This window comes from Diplotaxodon limnothrissa, linkage group LG5 (genome assembly GCF_057381915.1).
Source record: "Diplotaxodon limnothrissa isolate DT_005_m linkage group LG5, D_limnothrissa_male_GT1.1, whole genome shotgun sequence".
Classification (NCBI taxonomy): domain Eukaryota; kingdom Metazoa; phylum Chordata; class Actinopteri; order Cichliformes; family Cichlidae; genus Diplotaxodon; species Diplotaxodon limnothrissa.
In genome coordinates, this window is record NC_140600.1 from 16,369,765 (window position 1) to 16,386,557 (window position 16,793).

At 40.5% G+C, this 16,793-nt stretch overlaps 1 protein-coding gene across 1 annotated transcript; it reads right to left on the bottom strand.

The window, feature by feature from the left end:
- Positions 1-6,080: 6,080 nt before the first annotated feature.
- LOC146631860 (uncharacterized) lies at positions 6,081-16,757 on the bottom strand. The gene is made up of 4 exons (XM_085353949.1): positions 16,536-16,757; positions 14,813-15,291; positions 7,222-7,265; positions 6,081-7,134 (listed from the first exon to the last, which is right to left on the bottom strand). The coding sequence occupies exons 1-4, from the start codon at positions 16,711-16,713 to the stop codon at positions 6,147-6,149; spliced, it is 1,689 nt and encodes a 562-aa protein (XP_085210075.1). The 5' UTR covers positions 16,714-16,757; the 3' UTR covers positions 6,081-6,146.
- Positions 16,758-16,793: the final 36 nt, after the last annotated feature.

Below are 16,793 nucleotides of genomic sequence, written 5' to 3' on the forward strand. Positions count from 1 at the left end.
ACGACATGGAACTTTTTGCTGAAGTACTGTTTCCGCTTAAAAGCAGTTCCAAGTGTACCCATATGTCCAAGTGTTTTTGTCAGAGGGTTAGAGATGCAGACTGCAGAGGCCAAATCCTCAATTTCTTTCACATTAAGATTAATATGACTTTGCTTTGTACAAAAATCTGTAACTATGGCATTTATTGCAGTCAGGGATGCAGAACTCATCAGGAAGTGCAAGTCCTGCAAAAACTCATCCACTGCACTGCTTGGAACATGGAGTACATTTTCCAGCTTAAGCAACATCACTGCAAATTTCTCTTCTATCATCCTCTCATCACTTTTAGAGATCCCAGTCTGAGACAAGTCTTGCACTTCCACCTGGCCTTCGTCAAATACTTCACTGTCTTCATGTTCCCCTTCAGGAGCTGGCCTGTTAAAACGGTCTCTTACTGTTACTATTCCACCTTTAAAGTCACTGTAAGAATAACCAAGATGTTTTCTATTTTTATGTGATTTGAATGTTCCATAGATGTTTGTCATAAATGTACAACCCTTGAACACGCATGGGACCGTTTCATTTGCTTTCAGATGCAAATTTATGTGACTAAAATACTCCTTTTCAGAGGTAACTTCAGAGAATCCACAAACATGGCAGCTGAATGTGGCCAGTGACAATGTTTGCTGTGATTTCTCTCTGTTATGAATCCTACAAAAATGGGACCTGAGTGCATTCCATGACTTAAATGTGCATGGACAACTAATATATGGGCAAGGATATGGGCGCCAGTGCCCATAATCTGGATGTTTTAATCTATAATGTTTAAGTAATTGGCCCCTAGTTGAGGTCCTTGCACTGCAACCTTTACACTGCCACATTCAGATCTGGAGAAGACATAAAAGTAAAGTAAACAAAACTTAACTCGTAAAACAGTTTTTTTTGAAAAAAGTATGACAGTTCACATACCACATGCAAGCACAGGCATACCACATACACCACATCAGTATAAGAGGGAGCAGGTAAAGGCCAGGAAAAAACTTAAAAATTATTGATTGAATTACAAGTAAATAAAATCTTACTCAGAAGAAAAGCAAGAGATTGACACTGCCATGTGCCAACTTTCTATAGAAAAAATTATCAGGTCTGTTGACCTTCTGTCTGTCCAGTTATTTTTCGTCAATAATTTCATTTAAAAAAAATGTAGTGTTTATTTAACAAAATTTAATTTATAACCATGTTGATATGTATAACTCTGCTAGGAAACATGCTGTCTTTACAGACCATTTTCATATAATACAGATGACTGATAGAGCACAACAATGGTGTCACAGTGGCTTCTGGCCCTCAATTTTTGGATTTTAAATGTCACAACTTCATGCTATCATTGTTATGCTATTAGACATTTGTGTGATTCTCAAATTACAATAAAGCAATCTCAATAAAGCAAGTGGAAAAATATCCTAGAACCCCTTTAGCTAATCACTTTAACAAGCAAAGAAACATTAAAAATGTGTCTTACACATTCCGCAAAGTAAGGATATTAACATGTTAGCAGTTAATACAATTGTTTACAATAACCTGGGATAAACAGGCACACTAAATTTTATCATTTGTACTATTATATCTCATCTTATTCCCAGGTTTGCTCTATGAGGGACATACTTCATCTGTGCATCTATTCTGAGCGCAGTAAAAAAAAAGAAATGCAAGCTCAAATGTTGCATTTTGTGGAGAAAATTATTTTGATCTTAGAAAAGTTTAATTTCAGCGAAAAAATTTCATTTCTGCATGCAAGAAATGTATTTCAGTGTTTGCTATTATCCATATACACACACACAATGACAGCCCCTCTCGCTCAGTTGTTTGCATTTGCTCTTGATCAGATCCGCTCAACTCTCTGTACACCGTTTTAAATGTGCCACAAAACCAACCAATCACAGACTTGGATGCTAAAATTCTGATTGGCTGCTACAGTCTCCAATCAGCTTGCTAGCTACTACTTTCCAGAAACACGGTCCAGAATGTAGCTAAATCGAGTTTGGAGAGCAGAGATCTGAGCAAGAGCAAATACCAACTAGTGATGGGATTTCCGGCTCTTTTTGCTCGGCTCACTAAAAAGAGCCGCCTCTTTCGGCTCCGAACCGGCTCTTCAGGTTGTTTTGTTGCTTTAATTAATTTATTATTCACAATAATATAAAATTATGCACAAAAGGAATTACTAACGTAAAAAAGTGGTTTTATTTATATATGTTTATATATAAATATATGCGGTGGCCCCTAGAGACAAAACACGTACAAACTCCAAAACACATTTCTAGCATGAACTGAACTTCCAAAGCAGAGCTACTAGATCACTTAAATTACACAATTGAAAGCATGTGTGTATTGTTTGTGTATTTATACACAGGCACTCAAATATATTCAAATAATTTAAAAAAAAGTTCATCTACCTGTTACTATCACACACCAAATCCGGTCGTTGGTACTTGCTGGATTGTGTAGCCACAAGATAACAAAAGCTCAACACTGCGCCCAGCATCCTGGAGCACTTCTGTTGTCTTTTGTAAGTGTTTTGAGTTTTTATGTGCTTCTGAGTTTGTACGTGTTTTGGAGTTTGTACGTGTTTTTACGTGTTTTGGAGTTTGTACGTGTTTTTACGTGTTTTGGAGTTTGTACATGCTTCAGAGTTCGTACGTGATTTGAAGTTTGTATGTGCTTTGTCTCTAGGGACCACTGTAAATATACTTTTATTTATTCACGCCACATAAAATGTAATAAATAAATCATATAATACAAAAATCAACTATTCACATTTCAACTTTTAACTATTTAAATTTTCAGCTGTTTCCTTTTACAAATTTAAAGTGAAAACAACACAAAACACTGCAAAACACAATTAAATATAAATTATAATATGAAAACAAAAAGAACATGCACATTCTCTGTCATATGGGCCCGCATGAATCCGCACTTTCTGAATCCTTTATCATCTGCAACCGAAAATAGTTGTGGATGATTACTATACCTTTCTAATGTGAAGTTGTTGTCCCTGGCTCTCTTTCTCTCTCTCTCCTTCTGGCTCTGTTCCTGTGCTACTGAGTGTAACTACCGCCCCTCCCCCCTCTGCCCAGCGTAAAGCACAAGGCTCGCGTGCAGAGTGAAGCGTTAAAAAGTGCGAGAGAGAGGGTGAGAGAAAAAACCCCCCCCCCAAAAAAACCCCCACGAGCCGTCACGGCTCGCGATAAGGAGCCGGCTCTCGTCGTTCACGTCAAAGAGTCGGCTCTAAGAGCCATTTCGTTCGCGAACGACCCATCACTAATACCAACAACTGAGTGAGAGGGGGTCACGTCGTGTCCAAATTCATGTGTAGATGGATAATTGCAAACAATACATTTCTTGCACGCAGCAATGAATTTGGTTCGCTCAAATTAAAATTTTATTCACTCAAGAATTTTTTTCTCAAAATGCAACATTTGCGCTTGAATTTTTTTTAAAATTTTTTTTTACGTGCGCTCAGAATAGAGGCACAAAAATACCGCCCTAGATGTATACCTATACACACCAACTTTCCAATGGTCTCTCGGTTCCCTTGTTTGGATGACAGGATGAAATATCTGACATCTCTAACTTGTCTAAGACCCAGTAAAACTAACGCAGCACAAGCATAGACAACATATGTAACATGTCTTGTGCGACAAACACAACATATAACCATGCTCAATATGAAGATACTAGACAACATAGTCAAAGAAAGACGTGGTCTTACCTCTCACAAATGAAAATCCAACTGCAGCTTGCCGCCAAAACAACGTTTTTTCGATAAATTTCAAGTCTTGCGCATGAGCAGGCCCAAGCCTGTTATTCTTTGGTTTTTTTATGACCTCTGTTGTTGGATTACTGCCACCTTGTGGATATATGAAGTATATCAATCCTAATTAACTTAAATTAAATGTTATGTCTTCAAGTAACACATTAGTCTTCTGTACAGACAATAATAGACACAATTATGTAGACTTTATTAGAAAAACATATTTTAACTCAACAAAGACATATATTTTAAGTAAAATGAAAATAAATAATTATTTTAAACTGAACAATTCATCCCGTTCATTTTTTTGAGTGTGGTACAGTTTTATTGTAGCTCAAAGATGAAGACTGATGACTTGAAATGGATCAAATTGTCAAAGAATGAGCTTTGTAAGGGGTAATGTCAGTTGGACTGACACAGTCAAAAACAGCAGTTGACAATAGAGATTGACAGACCACGTGACTTTCGCGCATTGCATGCCGGTAACTCGTGGCAAAACAATCCAAGTACCTGCATCAAATGGAAGCATTTGCAGCACCGCAAAACGTTCATTCTTCGGTTCCAATAAATTCTTGCTTTTTCTTTGCCCCCCAAAAAGGTATGTACAAAACGAAGGAGAACAATGCCGGTCCGTACAAAGACAGACTTAATGAAAAGTCAAAGAAAAGATACGAGGAAAAAATCAAACCAGTGAAAGTGTTAGATCCTTACGAGCACACAGAGGGACAAAATACGTTAGCGTGCTGCCCAACTTCACCACGCTCATATTTATAATTATACGGTTCTTGGAGTGAGTGCATACACTCGTGAAGTTTAGTAACTTCAGGTCACTGCAACAAGCCCAGGTACAGTTTACCGACGGACGGGTACAGGACCTTGAAATGCACCGTGTAGAAAGTAAAGACCATCGTACGAACAAAGGTAAGTTTACCAGTCTCACAAATAGTCTTCATAAATACACATTCGTTAACCGTTTATTAATAGGACCTTTGAGCTCAATGGTAATTAATTAGTAGTAGAAATAATTTCTGGTACCCATCACAGAAATGTAGCAGTGACAATAATATTGTATGCTGTAATCGCACTGGGCAATTAGTGATACAAAACAACTGTTTTATCCTGTGAATAAAAGTATATGTTTTTGTCAGTGTACCATGGTAATAACAGAAGCGAAACGCAATATTGTGTCAGGACAATTCACTATTTATGCACAATAAACAAAGGAGCGACAATTTCTGTTCAGCGCCAGACTTGCATGTAACCTATATCACCAATTATGTTAAGAAAAATGACTCATTAACTACAACAGCAGACTGACCTTTGTGGAAATGCTTGGAGCAGACTAACCTGTGAGCTGGAGTGTTCTGGGACGTTATATTTTGTCTTTGAATGGCTGCAATCCAGTCGCCTCTTTGTTACTTCGGAAACATGGCTCGAACAATTTCTCTTCAACGACGTAATCCGATAACAACCGATCTCTTTACCCGTCGGCTTCCCGTGGCTGTCATGCGACCGGCTATTGCAGTTAATAATACAACAGCTTCTTGCCATTTTTTGTGTTTCTTTTTATCGCTGTATAACTGATTTCAATTGAAAGCCTGCGTGCGCTAGTACCTCTTGCCACGAGTTCCCAGAATTCTTTGCGGTCTTACCCCTGAGTGACGTCACATTTTCAATCTCTATAGTTAAAAGAACTTTAAACCAACACAGAAATATCTTTTTCTCTTTAAACCTTTTTATTTCAAAAACAGTCCAACTCTTTGTTTAACACTATACAAAAAGTAATCAAAGAACTGTGCAAATTATTGGTAAACTGATTAGTTCAATAAAATAATCACAGTGTACGCAGGACTACAGCGTGGAATCATGCAGTAATAAGGAGGGGAAAGTGACAAATAATTGCATGTAAGGTCTGGCAGATTTTATTTTTTTAAAGAAACTAAACTAAAATGACACAAATTAAGAAGTTCAAAAAATACATAAATCTCCAATAAAAAGTAATGAGAAAGTTACATTTACAATAATGCCAGCAGAAAAGATGACTTTAAAACAAATGTTCAGAGAACATCATGCTAACATGCATTTTCCACATGAAGCCATAGCCTCCTATTTAGTTACTGTGTATTAATGATTTTAGACAAAAACCTGAGTGGAGTTAAGCTATTGATCATGTATACTGAACCTGGAAAGGTTCAGAACTCTTCTGCTCAAGAGTTAAACCAGCAGGATGTTTTTATTGTGAAAAAAATTAAAGAAAGTGTTGCATGCTTCAGTAATGCAGTGGAGAAAAAAACTGCACTAACCCATCTTATGTTGGCCGTTAATCTGGCCCATAGGGGAAAAACAGCATACAACACTAATTTGATAATGTCGATGACAACTTTACATTTGCTGGCAAGAAGTAATAGAAAAAGAACTCGTCCAATTTCTTCTTCATGATCTTGATAATGACGTTGTCACGGTATATACGCTGAACCAGCATGTCTTCTCTGGACAACACCAACAGATCACACCATGATGTGCCCGTAACCATCATCTCTCCCTGGATGTGCCAATAGTACGGGTGATTCTTATTCAACTGTAAGACTCCATTGCGACAGATCAGGAAAGCGCAATCAATGAAGCTCCGAAACTTGACGCATTTAGCATGGACCAGTCCAAAACTGTTGGTCTCATTGGAATCGTACACCAACCCATCAGGGTTCGCCCCCAGCCACGGAGCATTCGGATGAACGACAAAACCACAGGGGTACCAGTTGACGCACATTTGCCGACAATATTGCTGGAAAGCTTCATTTTTTATTTCCTCCTCTATCTGTGCTGCTTTGCTCAGAGAAAATCCTTTCTGAATCTTAAATATCAGATGCTCGATATTGCTTTGTCCCGATTTGAGTTTGCAGATCTCTCTGAAACGGTTGGTCAAGCGCAGCTTCTGCGGTTTCTTTATGTTCTCCCTACAGCCACGAGTGGATTTCTCCAGAGTGTGTGCTTCTTCCCAGGTGACCTGCATGGCATTTACATGTTCCTGCTCCTTGGCGCTAAGTGTAGGAATGGCAGACACTGATTCAAGTTCATGGTGAGATAGAGGAAGCGGCAGCCGAGAGGGAGCATCACTGTTTATCGTATAACCCTGACTTGATGGCACAGGGCACTGGTAGGATAGGAGGGAACCTTTGGGAACTTTACCAGAAGCACAGTCCACCCATTCCACATCTGTTGTGAGGCCCATTTTGGTTATCAAAGGCTTCTGGTCATCAGGAAAGTCCCTGTAGGCTTCTTTGAGCCTTTCAATAAACGACTGGCATTCAGATGGGACAACACTGGTGAATTTCATGGGCGTCAACCTGTACGACACATAATTATTATCATTATTATTATTATTATTTTTAGCAAGCTGGGAGGGTGATTATTGAGGTTCTTGCCATTCTTACCTTGGAAATTCTAGCATGGTTTTCTGCAGGGGGCACACTAGCTTCTTCCAAAGAATTTCACCCAAGGAAAGAAAGAGAAAAGAATTTTAATTGCTAAAAAAATACAAACAAAAGACAAATAAAAGCATCTAAAAGCATAAAAAGTAATTTCTGCAAATATTTGCAGATGACACCATTATGGAATCATGTATATTGAGAAAAAGGATTGGCCAACTAACCCTTCACTTTGGTGTGATGACACATTTTTCTCTAAACTTGTGTGAGAGCTGCTTTACCTTCAAAATGAGTGCCACTTATAGCTGTAAGCAAAGTCAGCATCAAGTTATCAAGTCATTGAATCATCAAGTTATTGAATAGATTAACCATTTATCTGGACAAAGTAATTCCAAATGCTGTTTTGCAGTACAAAAGACTCCAGACTCCTTACATACACATTTTTACTAACCATCAGACTTGTACTATTTTTATTTATAAAAATTCTGAAGCACCAGAAACTCAGACTGCACTCGCCCGCATTTCATCAATAGAGGCTGCTCATTTTTGAAACTTACGGCCAATTCATCGGTCAATATCCTAGATCACTTATGGCAGTTAATTCAGCAGTAATTATTAAAATGGGAAACAAAAGGTTCTCACAGTTGAACAGGAATGGGATTTAATCGAACAAACAAACATGGTGGTCAGAGGGCCTGGTGGCACCAGTGTCCGGCAGCCTCGCCTCTGTCAGTGCGCCCCAGGGCAGCTGTGGCTACAATGTAGCTTGCCATCACCAGTCTGTGAATGTGTGTGTGAATGGGTGAATGACTGAATGTAGTGTAAAGCGCTTTGGGGTCCTTAGGGACTGAGTAAAGCGCTATACAAATGCAGGCCATTTGATCGCTGAATCATCAAATGTTTTGGGAACAACAGTGATTGTATCACTACTGATTCAAACTAGCTGTAAGGATGTTTGTAAGGACTTCAGAGCATTACTCAGGCTTAATTTTACATCATATCTTGAATAAGCATGCATCAATAAATTCCGGATGGTGGTGTTAAGCTGCATGTGCACTTGAAACAATTATTTAATAAGTAGCGCTCTACTTCCAAGTCAAACCCATTAAGACTACTAAGAATGCAGACATTTAAAAAAAAATCCAGTTCTTCAAAAGCTAATTCACTGACACTTTTTATTTCCGTGAATTTGAGATGTCTCTTACCCTAAGTGAACTAAAGAAATGACAGCTAAGGGAAACGAAGTCAGCACAAAATGTGGATGGCCAATAAAACTTTCAGACGATGTAAATGCTGAGCAGACGAGCAAAGTAAAGCCTCCATAAAGCAAAAGACCCGCTGAAAGGTTTAGCTGACAGGGAGCTAGTAATGCAACATTTCACTGTAAAGCGCTGATGCGCAAACAGAGTCTAAAGGTAAAACTTGCATGGCACATTCTCGCAAACCTCAATGTCTGAGGTATGCAAAGCAACATGTCATACTGTAAACAAGTGGCATGGACAGATAAAGTTGAGTCAAAGGTTTACGAGATAAAAGGAGCAGCATTTGATGAAAGAAAGCCTTGGCAGTCCCTAAACATTGGAGTGGCAATATTCTTCTTTGGGGTTGTGCAGCAGTAACAGCAAAAGCACAGAGAGGCTTTCACTACATAGTAACAAAATCTCATTGGACAGCAGCCCTCAACCATCAGCTACTCAAAGAAACACAAGCTTAAGCATTTTTGATGGCACTTAAATTCATCTGCCTTAGTAATGCTGTGTAAGCAAAACAGCCTAAAAACATCAGAACGTAAAGTAATCTGCACAGAAAAGTGGCTGAAAATTCACAAGTTAGGAAGAGAAAGACTAAGGCTACGTTCACACTACAGGCGAAAGCACATCAAATCCGACTTTTCTGACCCTATGCGACCCATATCCGATCATGGTACGACAGTGTGAACAGCACAAATCCGATACGCCAATTATCAGTGCCGGAGAAGCGCCCAAGAAGACATTGTGAACACTTCCTGGCCATCCAGTGTAGATGTTAGTGAAACTGTTGGGAAGACAGCGTTGGAGAAACGTGAACATTTTATTTGTACTGTATAATCTGCAGATTCTGACAGAAATTTGCAACTATCCTTTGAAGCACCGCTCCTCTCTAAAACAACAATAAGTATAGTAGTAGTAGTAGTAGTAGTTGTTATTAGGCTATATGTAAATAACAAAATAACTTTATAACTTAAAGAAAAATTGGGAAACGTAAAGTGCGAAACAAGTCTTTATATTAAGGGCCATCGGTCAAACAATATTGTTTGCTCTGGGTCTAAACAGAGCACGTTGTGTGTGACTAGGGCTGGGCCATATTATACAGTTCACGGTAATACCGGTATAATGTTAGGCAACGATAGGAAAATGAAATATCGCGATAGAATATGAGTAAAACGCGCATGCGCAGTGCCTTTGTTTTCATACGCACATGGCCGATTGTTGAGTGAAACAGATGAACCAGAATTGGTTTGTAAAAATGGTGCAACTTCAGTGATGTGGAACTGGTTTGGTGTTTGTCCGTCAGATATACGACAAAGCACATTTTTTTGCAGAACATGCAAGCGGCCGTCGTTATTGTCGTACCGTATTTTCACGACCATAAGACGCACTGTACTAAAAGGCGCAGTCTCAGTTACAGTGGGGCAAAAAAGTATTTAGTCAGCCACCGATTGTGCAAGTTCCCCCACCTAAAATGATGACAGAGGTCAGTAATTTGCACCAGAGGTACACTTCAACTGTGAGAGACAGAATGTGAAAAAAAAATCCATGAATCCACATGGTAGGATTTGTAAAGAATTTATTCGTAAATCAGGGTGGAAAATAAGTATTTGGTCAATAACAAAAATACAACTCAATACTTTGTAACATAACCTTTGTTGGCAATAACAGAGGTCAAACGTTTACTATAGGTCTTTACCAGGTTTGCACACACAGTAGCTGGTATTTTGGCCCATTCCTCCATGCAGATCTTCTCGAGAGCAGTGATGTTTTGGGGCTGTCGCCAAGCAACACGGACTTTCAACTCCCGTCACAGATTTTCTATGGGGCTGAGGTCTGGAGACTGGCTAGGCCACTCCAGGACTTTCAAATGCTTCTTACGGAGCCACTCCTTTGTTGCCCGGGCGGTGTGTTTTGGATCATTGTCATGTTGGAAGACCCAGCCTCGTTTCATCTTCAAAGTTCTCACTGATGGAAGGAGGTTTTGGCTCAAAATCTCACGATACATGGCCCCATTCATTCTGTCCTTAACACGGATCAGTCGTCCTGTCCCCTTGGCAGAAAAACAGCCCCATAGCATGATGTTTCCACCCCCATGCTTCACAGTAGGTATGGTGTTCTTGGGATGCAACTCAGTATTCTTCTTCCTCCAAACACGACGAGTTGAGTTTATACCAAAAAGTTCTACTTTGGTTTCATCTGACCACATGACATTCTCCCAATCCTCTGCTGTATCATCCATGTGCTCTCTGGCAAACTTCAGACGGGCCTGGACATGCACTGGCTTCAGCAGCGGAACACGTCTGGCACTGCGGGATTTGATTCCCTGCCGTTGTAGTGTGTTACTGATGGTGACCTTTGTTACTTTGGTCCCAGCTCTCTGCAGGTCATTCACCAGGTCCCCCCGTGTGGTTCTGGGATCTTTGCTCACCGTTCTCATGATCATTTTGACCCCACGGGATGAGATCTTGCGTGGAGCCCCAGATCGAGGGAGATTATCAGTGGTCTTGTATGTCTTCCATTTTCTGATGATTGCTCCCACAGTTGATTTTTTCACACCAAGCTGCTTGCCTATTGTAGATTCACTCTTCCCAGTCTGGTTCAGGTCTACAATACTTTTCCTGGTGTCCTTCGAAAGCTCTTTGGTCTTGGCCATGGCGGAGTTTGGAGTCTGACTGTTTGAGGCTGTGGACAGGTGTCTTTTATACAGATGATGAGTTTAAACAGGTGCCATTCGTACAGGTAACGAGTGGGGGACAGAAAAGCTTCTTACAGAAGACGTTACAGGTCTGTGAGAGCCAGAGATTTTCCTTGTTTGAGGTGACCAAATACTTATTTTCCACCCTAATTTACAAATAAATTCTTTACAAATCCTACCATGTGGATTCATGGATTTTTTTTTCACATTCTGTCTCTCACAGTTGAAGTGTACCTCTGGTGCAAATTACTGACCTCTGTCATCATTTTAAGTGGGGGAACTTGCACAATCGGTGGCTGACTAAATACTTTTTTGCCCCACTGTATGTGTGCCATTACTGTATTTAACACACACATAAGGCGCACTGGATTATAGGGCACATACAAGTACTGTATGCGTATTTAAAAAATAAAGCGGGAGCAAACCTGAGTTCGGTACCTTACTCACATTTCTATTACCAGTAATCGTCATCATCAACAACACACAAGCATACAAGTGTGCGTATTTAAAAATAAAGCAGGAGCAAAACAAAGTTTGGTACTCACATTTTTATCATCAATCAAACCCATCGAAGTCCTCATCCTCTGTGTCTGAATTGAACAGCTGCGCTAAATCTCCATCAAACATGCCAGGTTCACTTTCTTCACTGTCAGAGTCACTTTCCGTGCCGTGCGGCTCCTCGGAAATGATGCCGGCTTTTGCGAAAGCTCGAACAACAGTGCCATCAGACATGTTAGCCCAAGCATCTACAATCCATTGGCAAATTGTGGCATAACTCGCCCGGCGCTGCCTTCCACTCTTGGTGAAACTGTGGTCTCCATCGGTCATCCATCGCTCCCAGGCCGCTCGCAGCCTTACTTTGAACGGGCGGTTCACACCGATGTCCAGCGGTTGGAGTTCCTTTGTCAGGCCTCCCGGAATGACAGCAAGCTCACAGTTCATTTGTTTCACTAGTTTTTTCACATCGGCTGTGAGATGGGCACGCATAGAGTCACAGATTAAGAGCGATGGTGATGCGTGGAAAAAACCACCTGGTCTCCTTTCATACACCTCCCTCAGCCACTCTTTCATCATTTCCTCATCCATCCAGCCCTTTTCATTTGCCTTAATGATGATTCCTGCTGGAAACTTCTCTTTAGGCAAAGTCTTTCGCTTAAAAATCACCATAGGCGGCAGTTTCTGTCCATTAGCATGGCAGCCAAGCACAACAGTAAAAGAAGACTTTTCATACCCCGTTGTGCGTATCGCTACCGTGCTGGTCCCCTTCTTCTCCACAGTGTGACTCACCGGGATGTCAAAAGTGAGCGGGACCTCGTCCATGTTTGTGATGTGGCTGGGCTGGATGTTTTTGTCGCCGATGTGTTTGCTGCAGTAGGAGCGGAAGATGGCCAGCTTTTCCTTATAATCCGCTGGAAGTTGCTGCGCTACCGTAGTCCTGGTCCGGATGGAAAAATGGCACCGTTTCATAAAACGAAAGCACCAAGACGGACCTCCTTGGAAAAGTTCAATGTTCATCTCTTCAGCTAGTGAAACTGCTTTTAGCCGAATGGTGACCATCGAAACGCTTCTCCCGCTCGTTCTTTGCTCGATGATCCACCGCTCGAGTCTTTCCTCCAACTCGGGCCACCTCGCCTTATGTCCGCGGAAACTCAGCTGCGTTTTCTTGACCTGCCGGAGCTTGTTTTCTAGCTTCCTCCATCTGCGAACCATCGATTCGTTAATCTTAAATTCTCGCGCCGCTGCTCGATTTCCATGTTCCTCCGCATAGCTGATGGCCTTCAGTTTAAACTGTGCTTCGTAAGCGTGTCTCTTCGCCATTTTCAGGGTTGTTAAAACAACGATGTCCTGCATAACGCACATACCAGTTCTTTTATACAGGTATGTGCGATAAAGTCAACGCACACACTTCACCCTGTAGCGTTCTCATGGTGTTCTCTACTACGTCCTCATTACAACACACAGGGTGCACTGTGCTACAGGGCGCGCCGTACTTTTTGAAGAAAATCTAAGACTTTTAAGTGCGCCTTATGGTCGTGAAAATACGGTATTTGTTGGACTAAGATGCTCTTAAATCTGGGAGTAATCTGAGTCCTAAACTTTGTATGTTTCAGGTCAAACGAACACTGCAGCATCACTGAGAGTTAAAAACTGTCTAAGTTCTTTCATCTTTAATAAAACGATCAGCATTGCTTCTTTACCAGGTGAAACTATGAAGTTTAACTTCCAGGCATCCATGAAAACAAAATTTATTACATTTAACGGAGTTCGAAGTTAGCAGGAAGCTAGCGGAAGTTAGCTCGCTAGTTTCGCTAGTTACCTAAGCATGATATTGCATGTTCTGACAGAGATTTCTGGAAAAATTCTAACGTACAGCTCCACTATCACTTCCAACATAAATGAAGACAGGAAACTAAACAGCAGTGACGTTTGTAGGGTTACTGAAGTTGGGCTAGCTGGTATATAATGATGTGCTACCTGATCGCTAGCGACACAGCTATGTTAGCATAACATAAACAGTGAAGCTGGAGGACGAACACTAACACTTTTCCACTTATAAAAGTTAACCTTAAAGTTCCTGATAGTTAGAGACAAATGCAATCGCATGGCAGGATGCTGTAAACGGACAAAACTTCAGTCAGGAGAACAACTGAGATAATCCATCCACAATACGAGGTTAGTCATTAATATACTGCAGCAACATGGGAATACAGCAGCTGCCAGAGAATTCAACATTAATGAATCAATGGTACAGAAGTGGAGGAAGCAAGAAGAATGAGTTTAATAAAGTTTGATTTATCTGACTGCTTTGTTTCGCTTAATGTGCCTTATAATCCCGTGCACCTTATGGTCCGAAAAATACGCACTGCACACTGCAGTTTAATGTTGCAAAGCACCTCTTTTTAACTTCAGTGGATATTATACATGGTTATGCTCAGGATGTGTCAGCCCATTTCTACTGGAAATGTCTTTTGGTTAAAGCAAGGAATTTGCATTTGCACTGTTACATTTTTATAAAGCTTTAATGTACATAAAAACCAGCTTCTTGTATAAGTGAAAATAAATGGAAGGTTGTCTTTTTGCGCTAGTAATGTTGTGGAGTTGTATTTTGTCTCGCATCAATTATATCGTCAGTTATATCGTTATCGCAAATTTTCAAATATATATCGTGATAAATATTTTTGGCCATATCGCCCTGCTCTATGTGTGACGTCTTCTTTTGCACATGCAGATCACTTTGAGGGTTCACACTAGAGCGCGTTTGCTGTCACATTTTATATGTAGTGTGAACAAGAAGAAAAAAAATTGGATTTGATCAAAAAATTGGAATTGAGCATTAAGACCTGCAGATCTCTAGGAACTCTCAGGTTGCTGATGTGTTGTCAATCTAATAAGTTGTAATCATTGATTTCTGTTTTTGTTTACTTATTTTATTGAGTGTCTGATTTAGGGGGGAAATGGTTGTAGTTCCAGGCTTGGCTATTTAGCATCAGAAAATAAAAGGAAAAAATAAACCCCAATAAAATAAACATTTAGACAATTGTCTACTTTTGGTGCACGTTTACTGAAAGGTGTGTGTGGGACCTTGGGAAGTTAGGAATAGCATTTTGGATTCTCAGCAAAGTTATTTTAGATTTAAGAAGCCAAAACTTACTTTTGTGTTTGAAGTTTCTGAGCCTTTTTTAAATATGTGGCTCTCACTTGTCCCTTCTTCAATCTGGCAATCTGCTTCTGACTCATCTGAGGTACAGTCTCCATCTTCAGCTGCTTCATCAGTTGAGCTATTAGCTGAAGCCTCAAGTCTGGTACCTGCCACATGAATCTGGTTTGTGTCAGTGATGTCTTCTTCTTCCTCTTCTTTTGATCCGTTTTCAAAACAGTCTGATGTAAAATCGTTGTTGGCTTCACCCAGCCCCAGATGTTGCTCCAAACTTATGTCACACTCAATATGCTCTTCTTTAACACAGACTGGTGTAATGAAGTTGTCAGCTTCAGTCAGCACTTGTCGCTGATCCCAACTTAAGTCATATTCTATTTTCCCTGCTTTAGCTATCGTAGTGAGGCCCTCTGATATTTCAAGGTCCACCCCGGTGTTAGGCTCTGAGGGCTGTTCTCCAGCGTAGTTATTAACATCTGTCATAGGAAATAGAAAAAAAAAACCATTACTGAATACATTACATAGTAATCATATATGTTTTGCTTTAGTTTGAGTCATGGTACTTGCCCCTTAACCTTAAGTTAGGTACACCTGATCAAAAGCTCTTCAACACAAGAGTGTCGGTATGCAGAAGAGTGTCTGTAAGCGCACAAGACATCAAACCCTGAAGCAGCTGGACTAAAGCAGCAGAAGACCACACTAGATGCAACTCTAATCAGTCAATAATAGGAAACTGAGGCTAGCCAACTGTGGACAACAGAAGGCTGGAAAAAATTATTTTTCTGTTCCAACATCCAAATACAAATCATGCTTTGTACTAGGGCTGCCACGGTTAGTCAACTAGTCATTTCAGAGACATCAGTTCCCCACCAGCTCGATAGCTGGAGGGGGGGTTCAAGGCTCACTAGAGCCGGTGAGAAAACCGGACATCCGGCAAATCGTTTTCAAACCCACCGCCATCTTTCGCTACTCAGGTTAAACATGATATATAAGTCACTTAGATAACTTAAAAATGTTATTGTTTGGCTTTTTTCAGTATTTTATTTGTTCCTCTTCCTACTTTGTATCAATGATTCAGGCTGCTGGTTGTGGTGTAACCGTGTGGGGATGTAACGGTTTCATGGCGCAGTTTTAGACATCTTAGTACTAAAACACAAATGATCTCAAACTAGTTTCTTGAACATCACAATTGCTTTACTCCACTCAAACGGCCTTTTAAGTCACTACATCTCAGTCGAGCAGAGCAGTTTTGAGATGCGGTGGAAGGGGGAACGTGGATGTGCAGCAGACAAACAACAGCACCTGTGTGATGCTATCGTATTTTTGTGGATCAATATCTCCAGCACTTGACTGAATCCGTGCCATGAAGAATTAAAGCAGTTCTGTTAAGGTTAAATGGGGTCCTACCTGGTACTGGTCATTTTGTATGTGTTAGACTGATGGGTTACTACCTATGAAACATGTCCGCAGTAGTTTAGTGGTAAAGGCCAATCGAGGTAAAGTTAATTAACAGCTTTATAACGTGAGGGGGCCCTTTAGTATTAGTCTTAACTAACTAACTAACTAAAGCATTAAATTACGCACCCATCACACACACGTCCTACAGTATTTACACACGGTGTCGCATTAAGCTTGCAATGCTTTAATTTAACAATTCCTCTTCAAGTGTAGCTAATACAGGTCAGTCAACTGGAAACGCAAGGATCCAAAAGCAACAAACCTATCCTGTGTAACTTTATCTCGGGGTTGAGGACCATGTGCAGAATGTCCCGCAGGCGCTTGTTTTCCTCACAGCACTCCACGACGATACTTTCAACTTCACCAAACACCTCCATGGCCACGGCGGTGAGGCGTTCAGTCAAAAAGCTCCGAAAGCCCTGGAGTCTAACGCTCGACATTTTGGACTATTATTATCTACACAACGCCTGAGTTCATCCGCGTGAACACGCTCAAACAAAAGAAAACAAACGGAATTTCA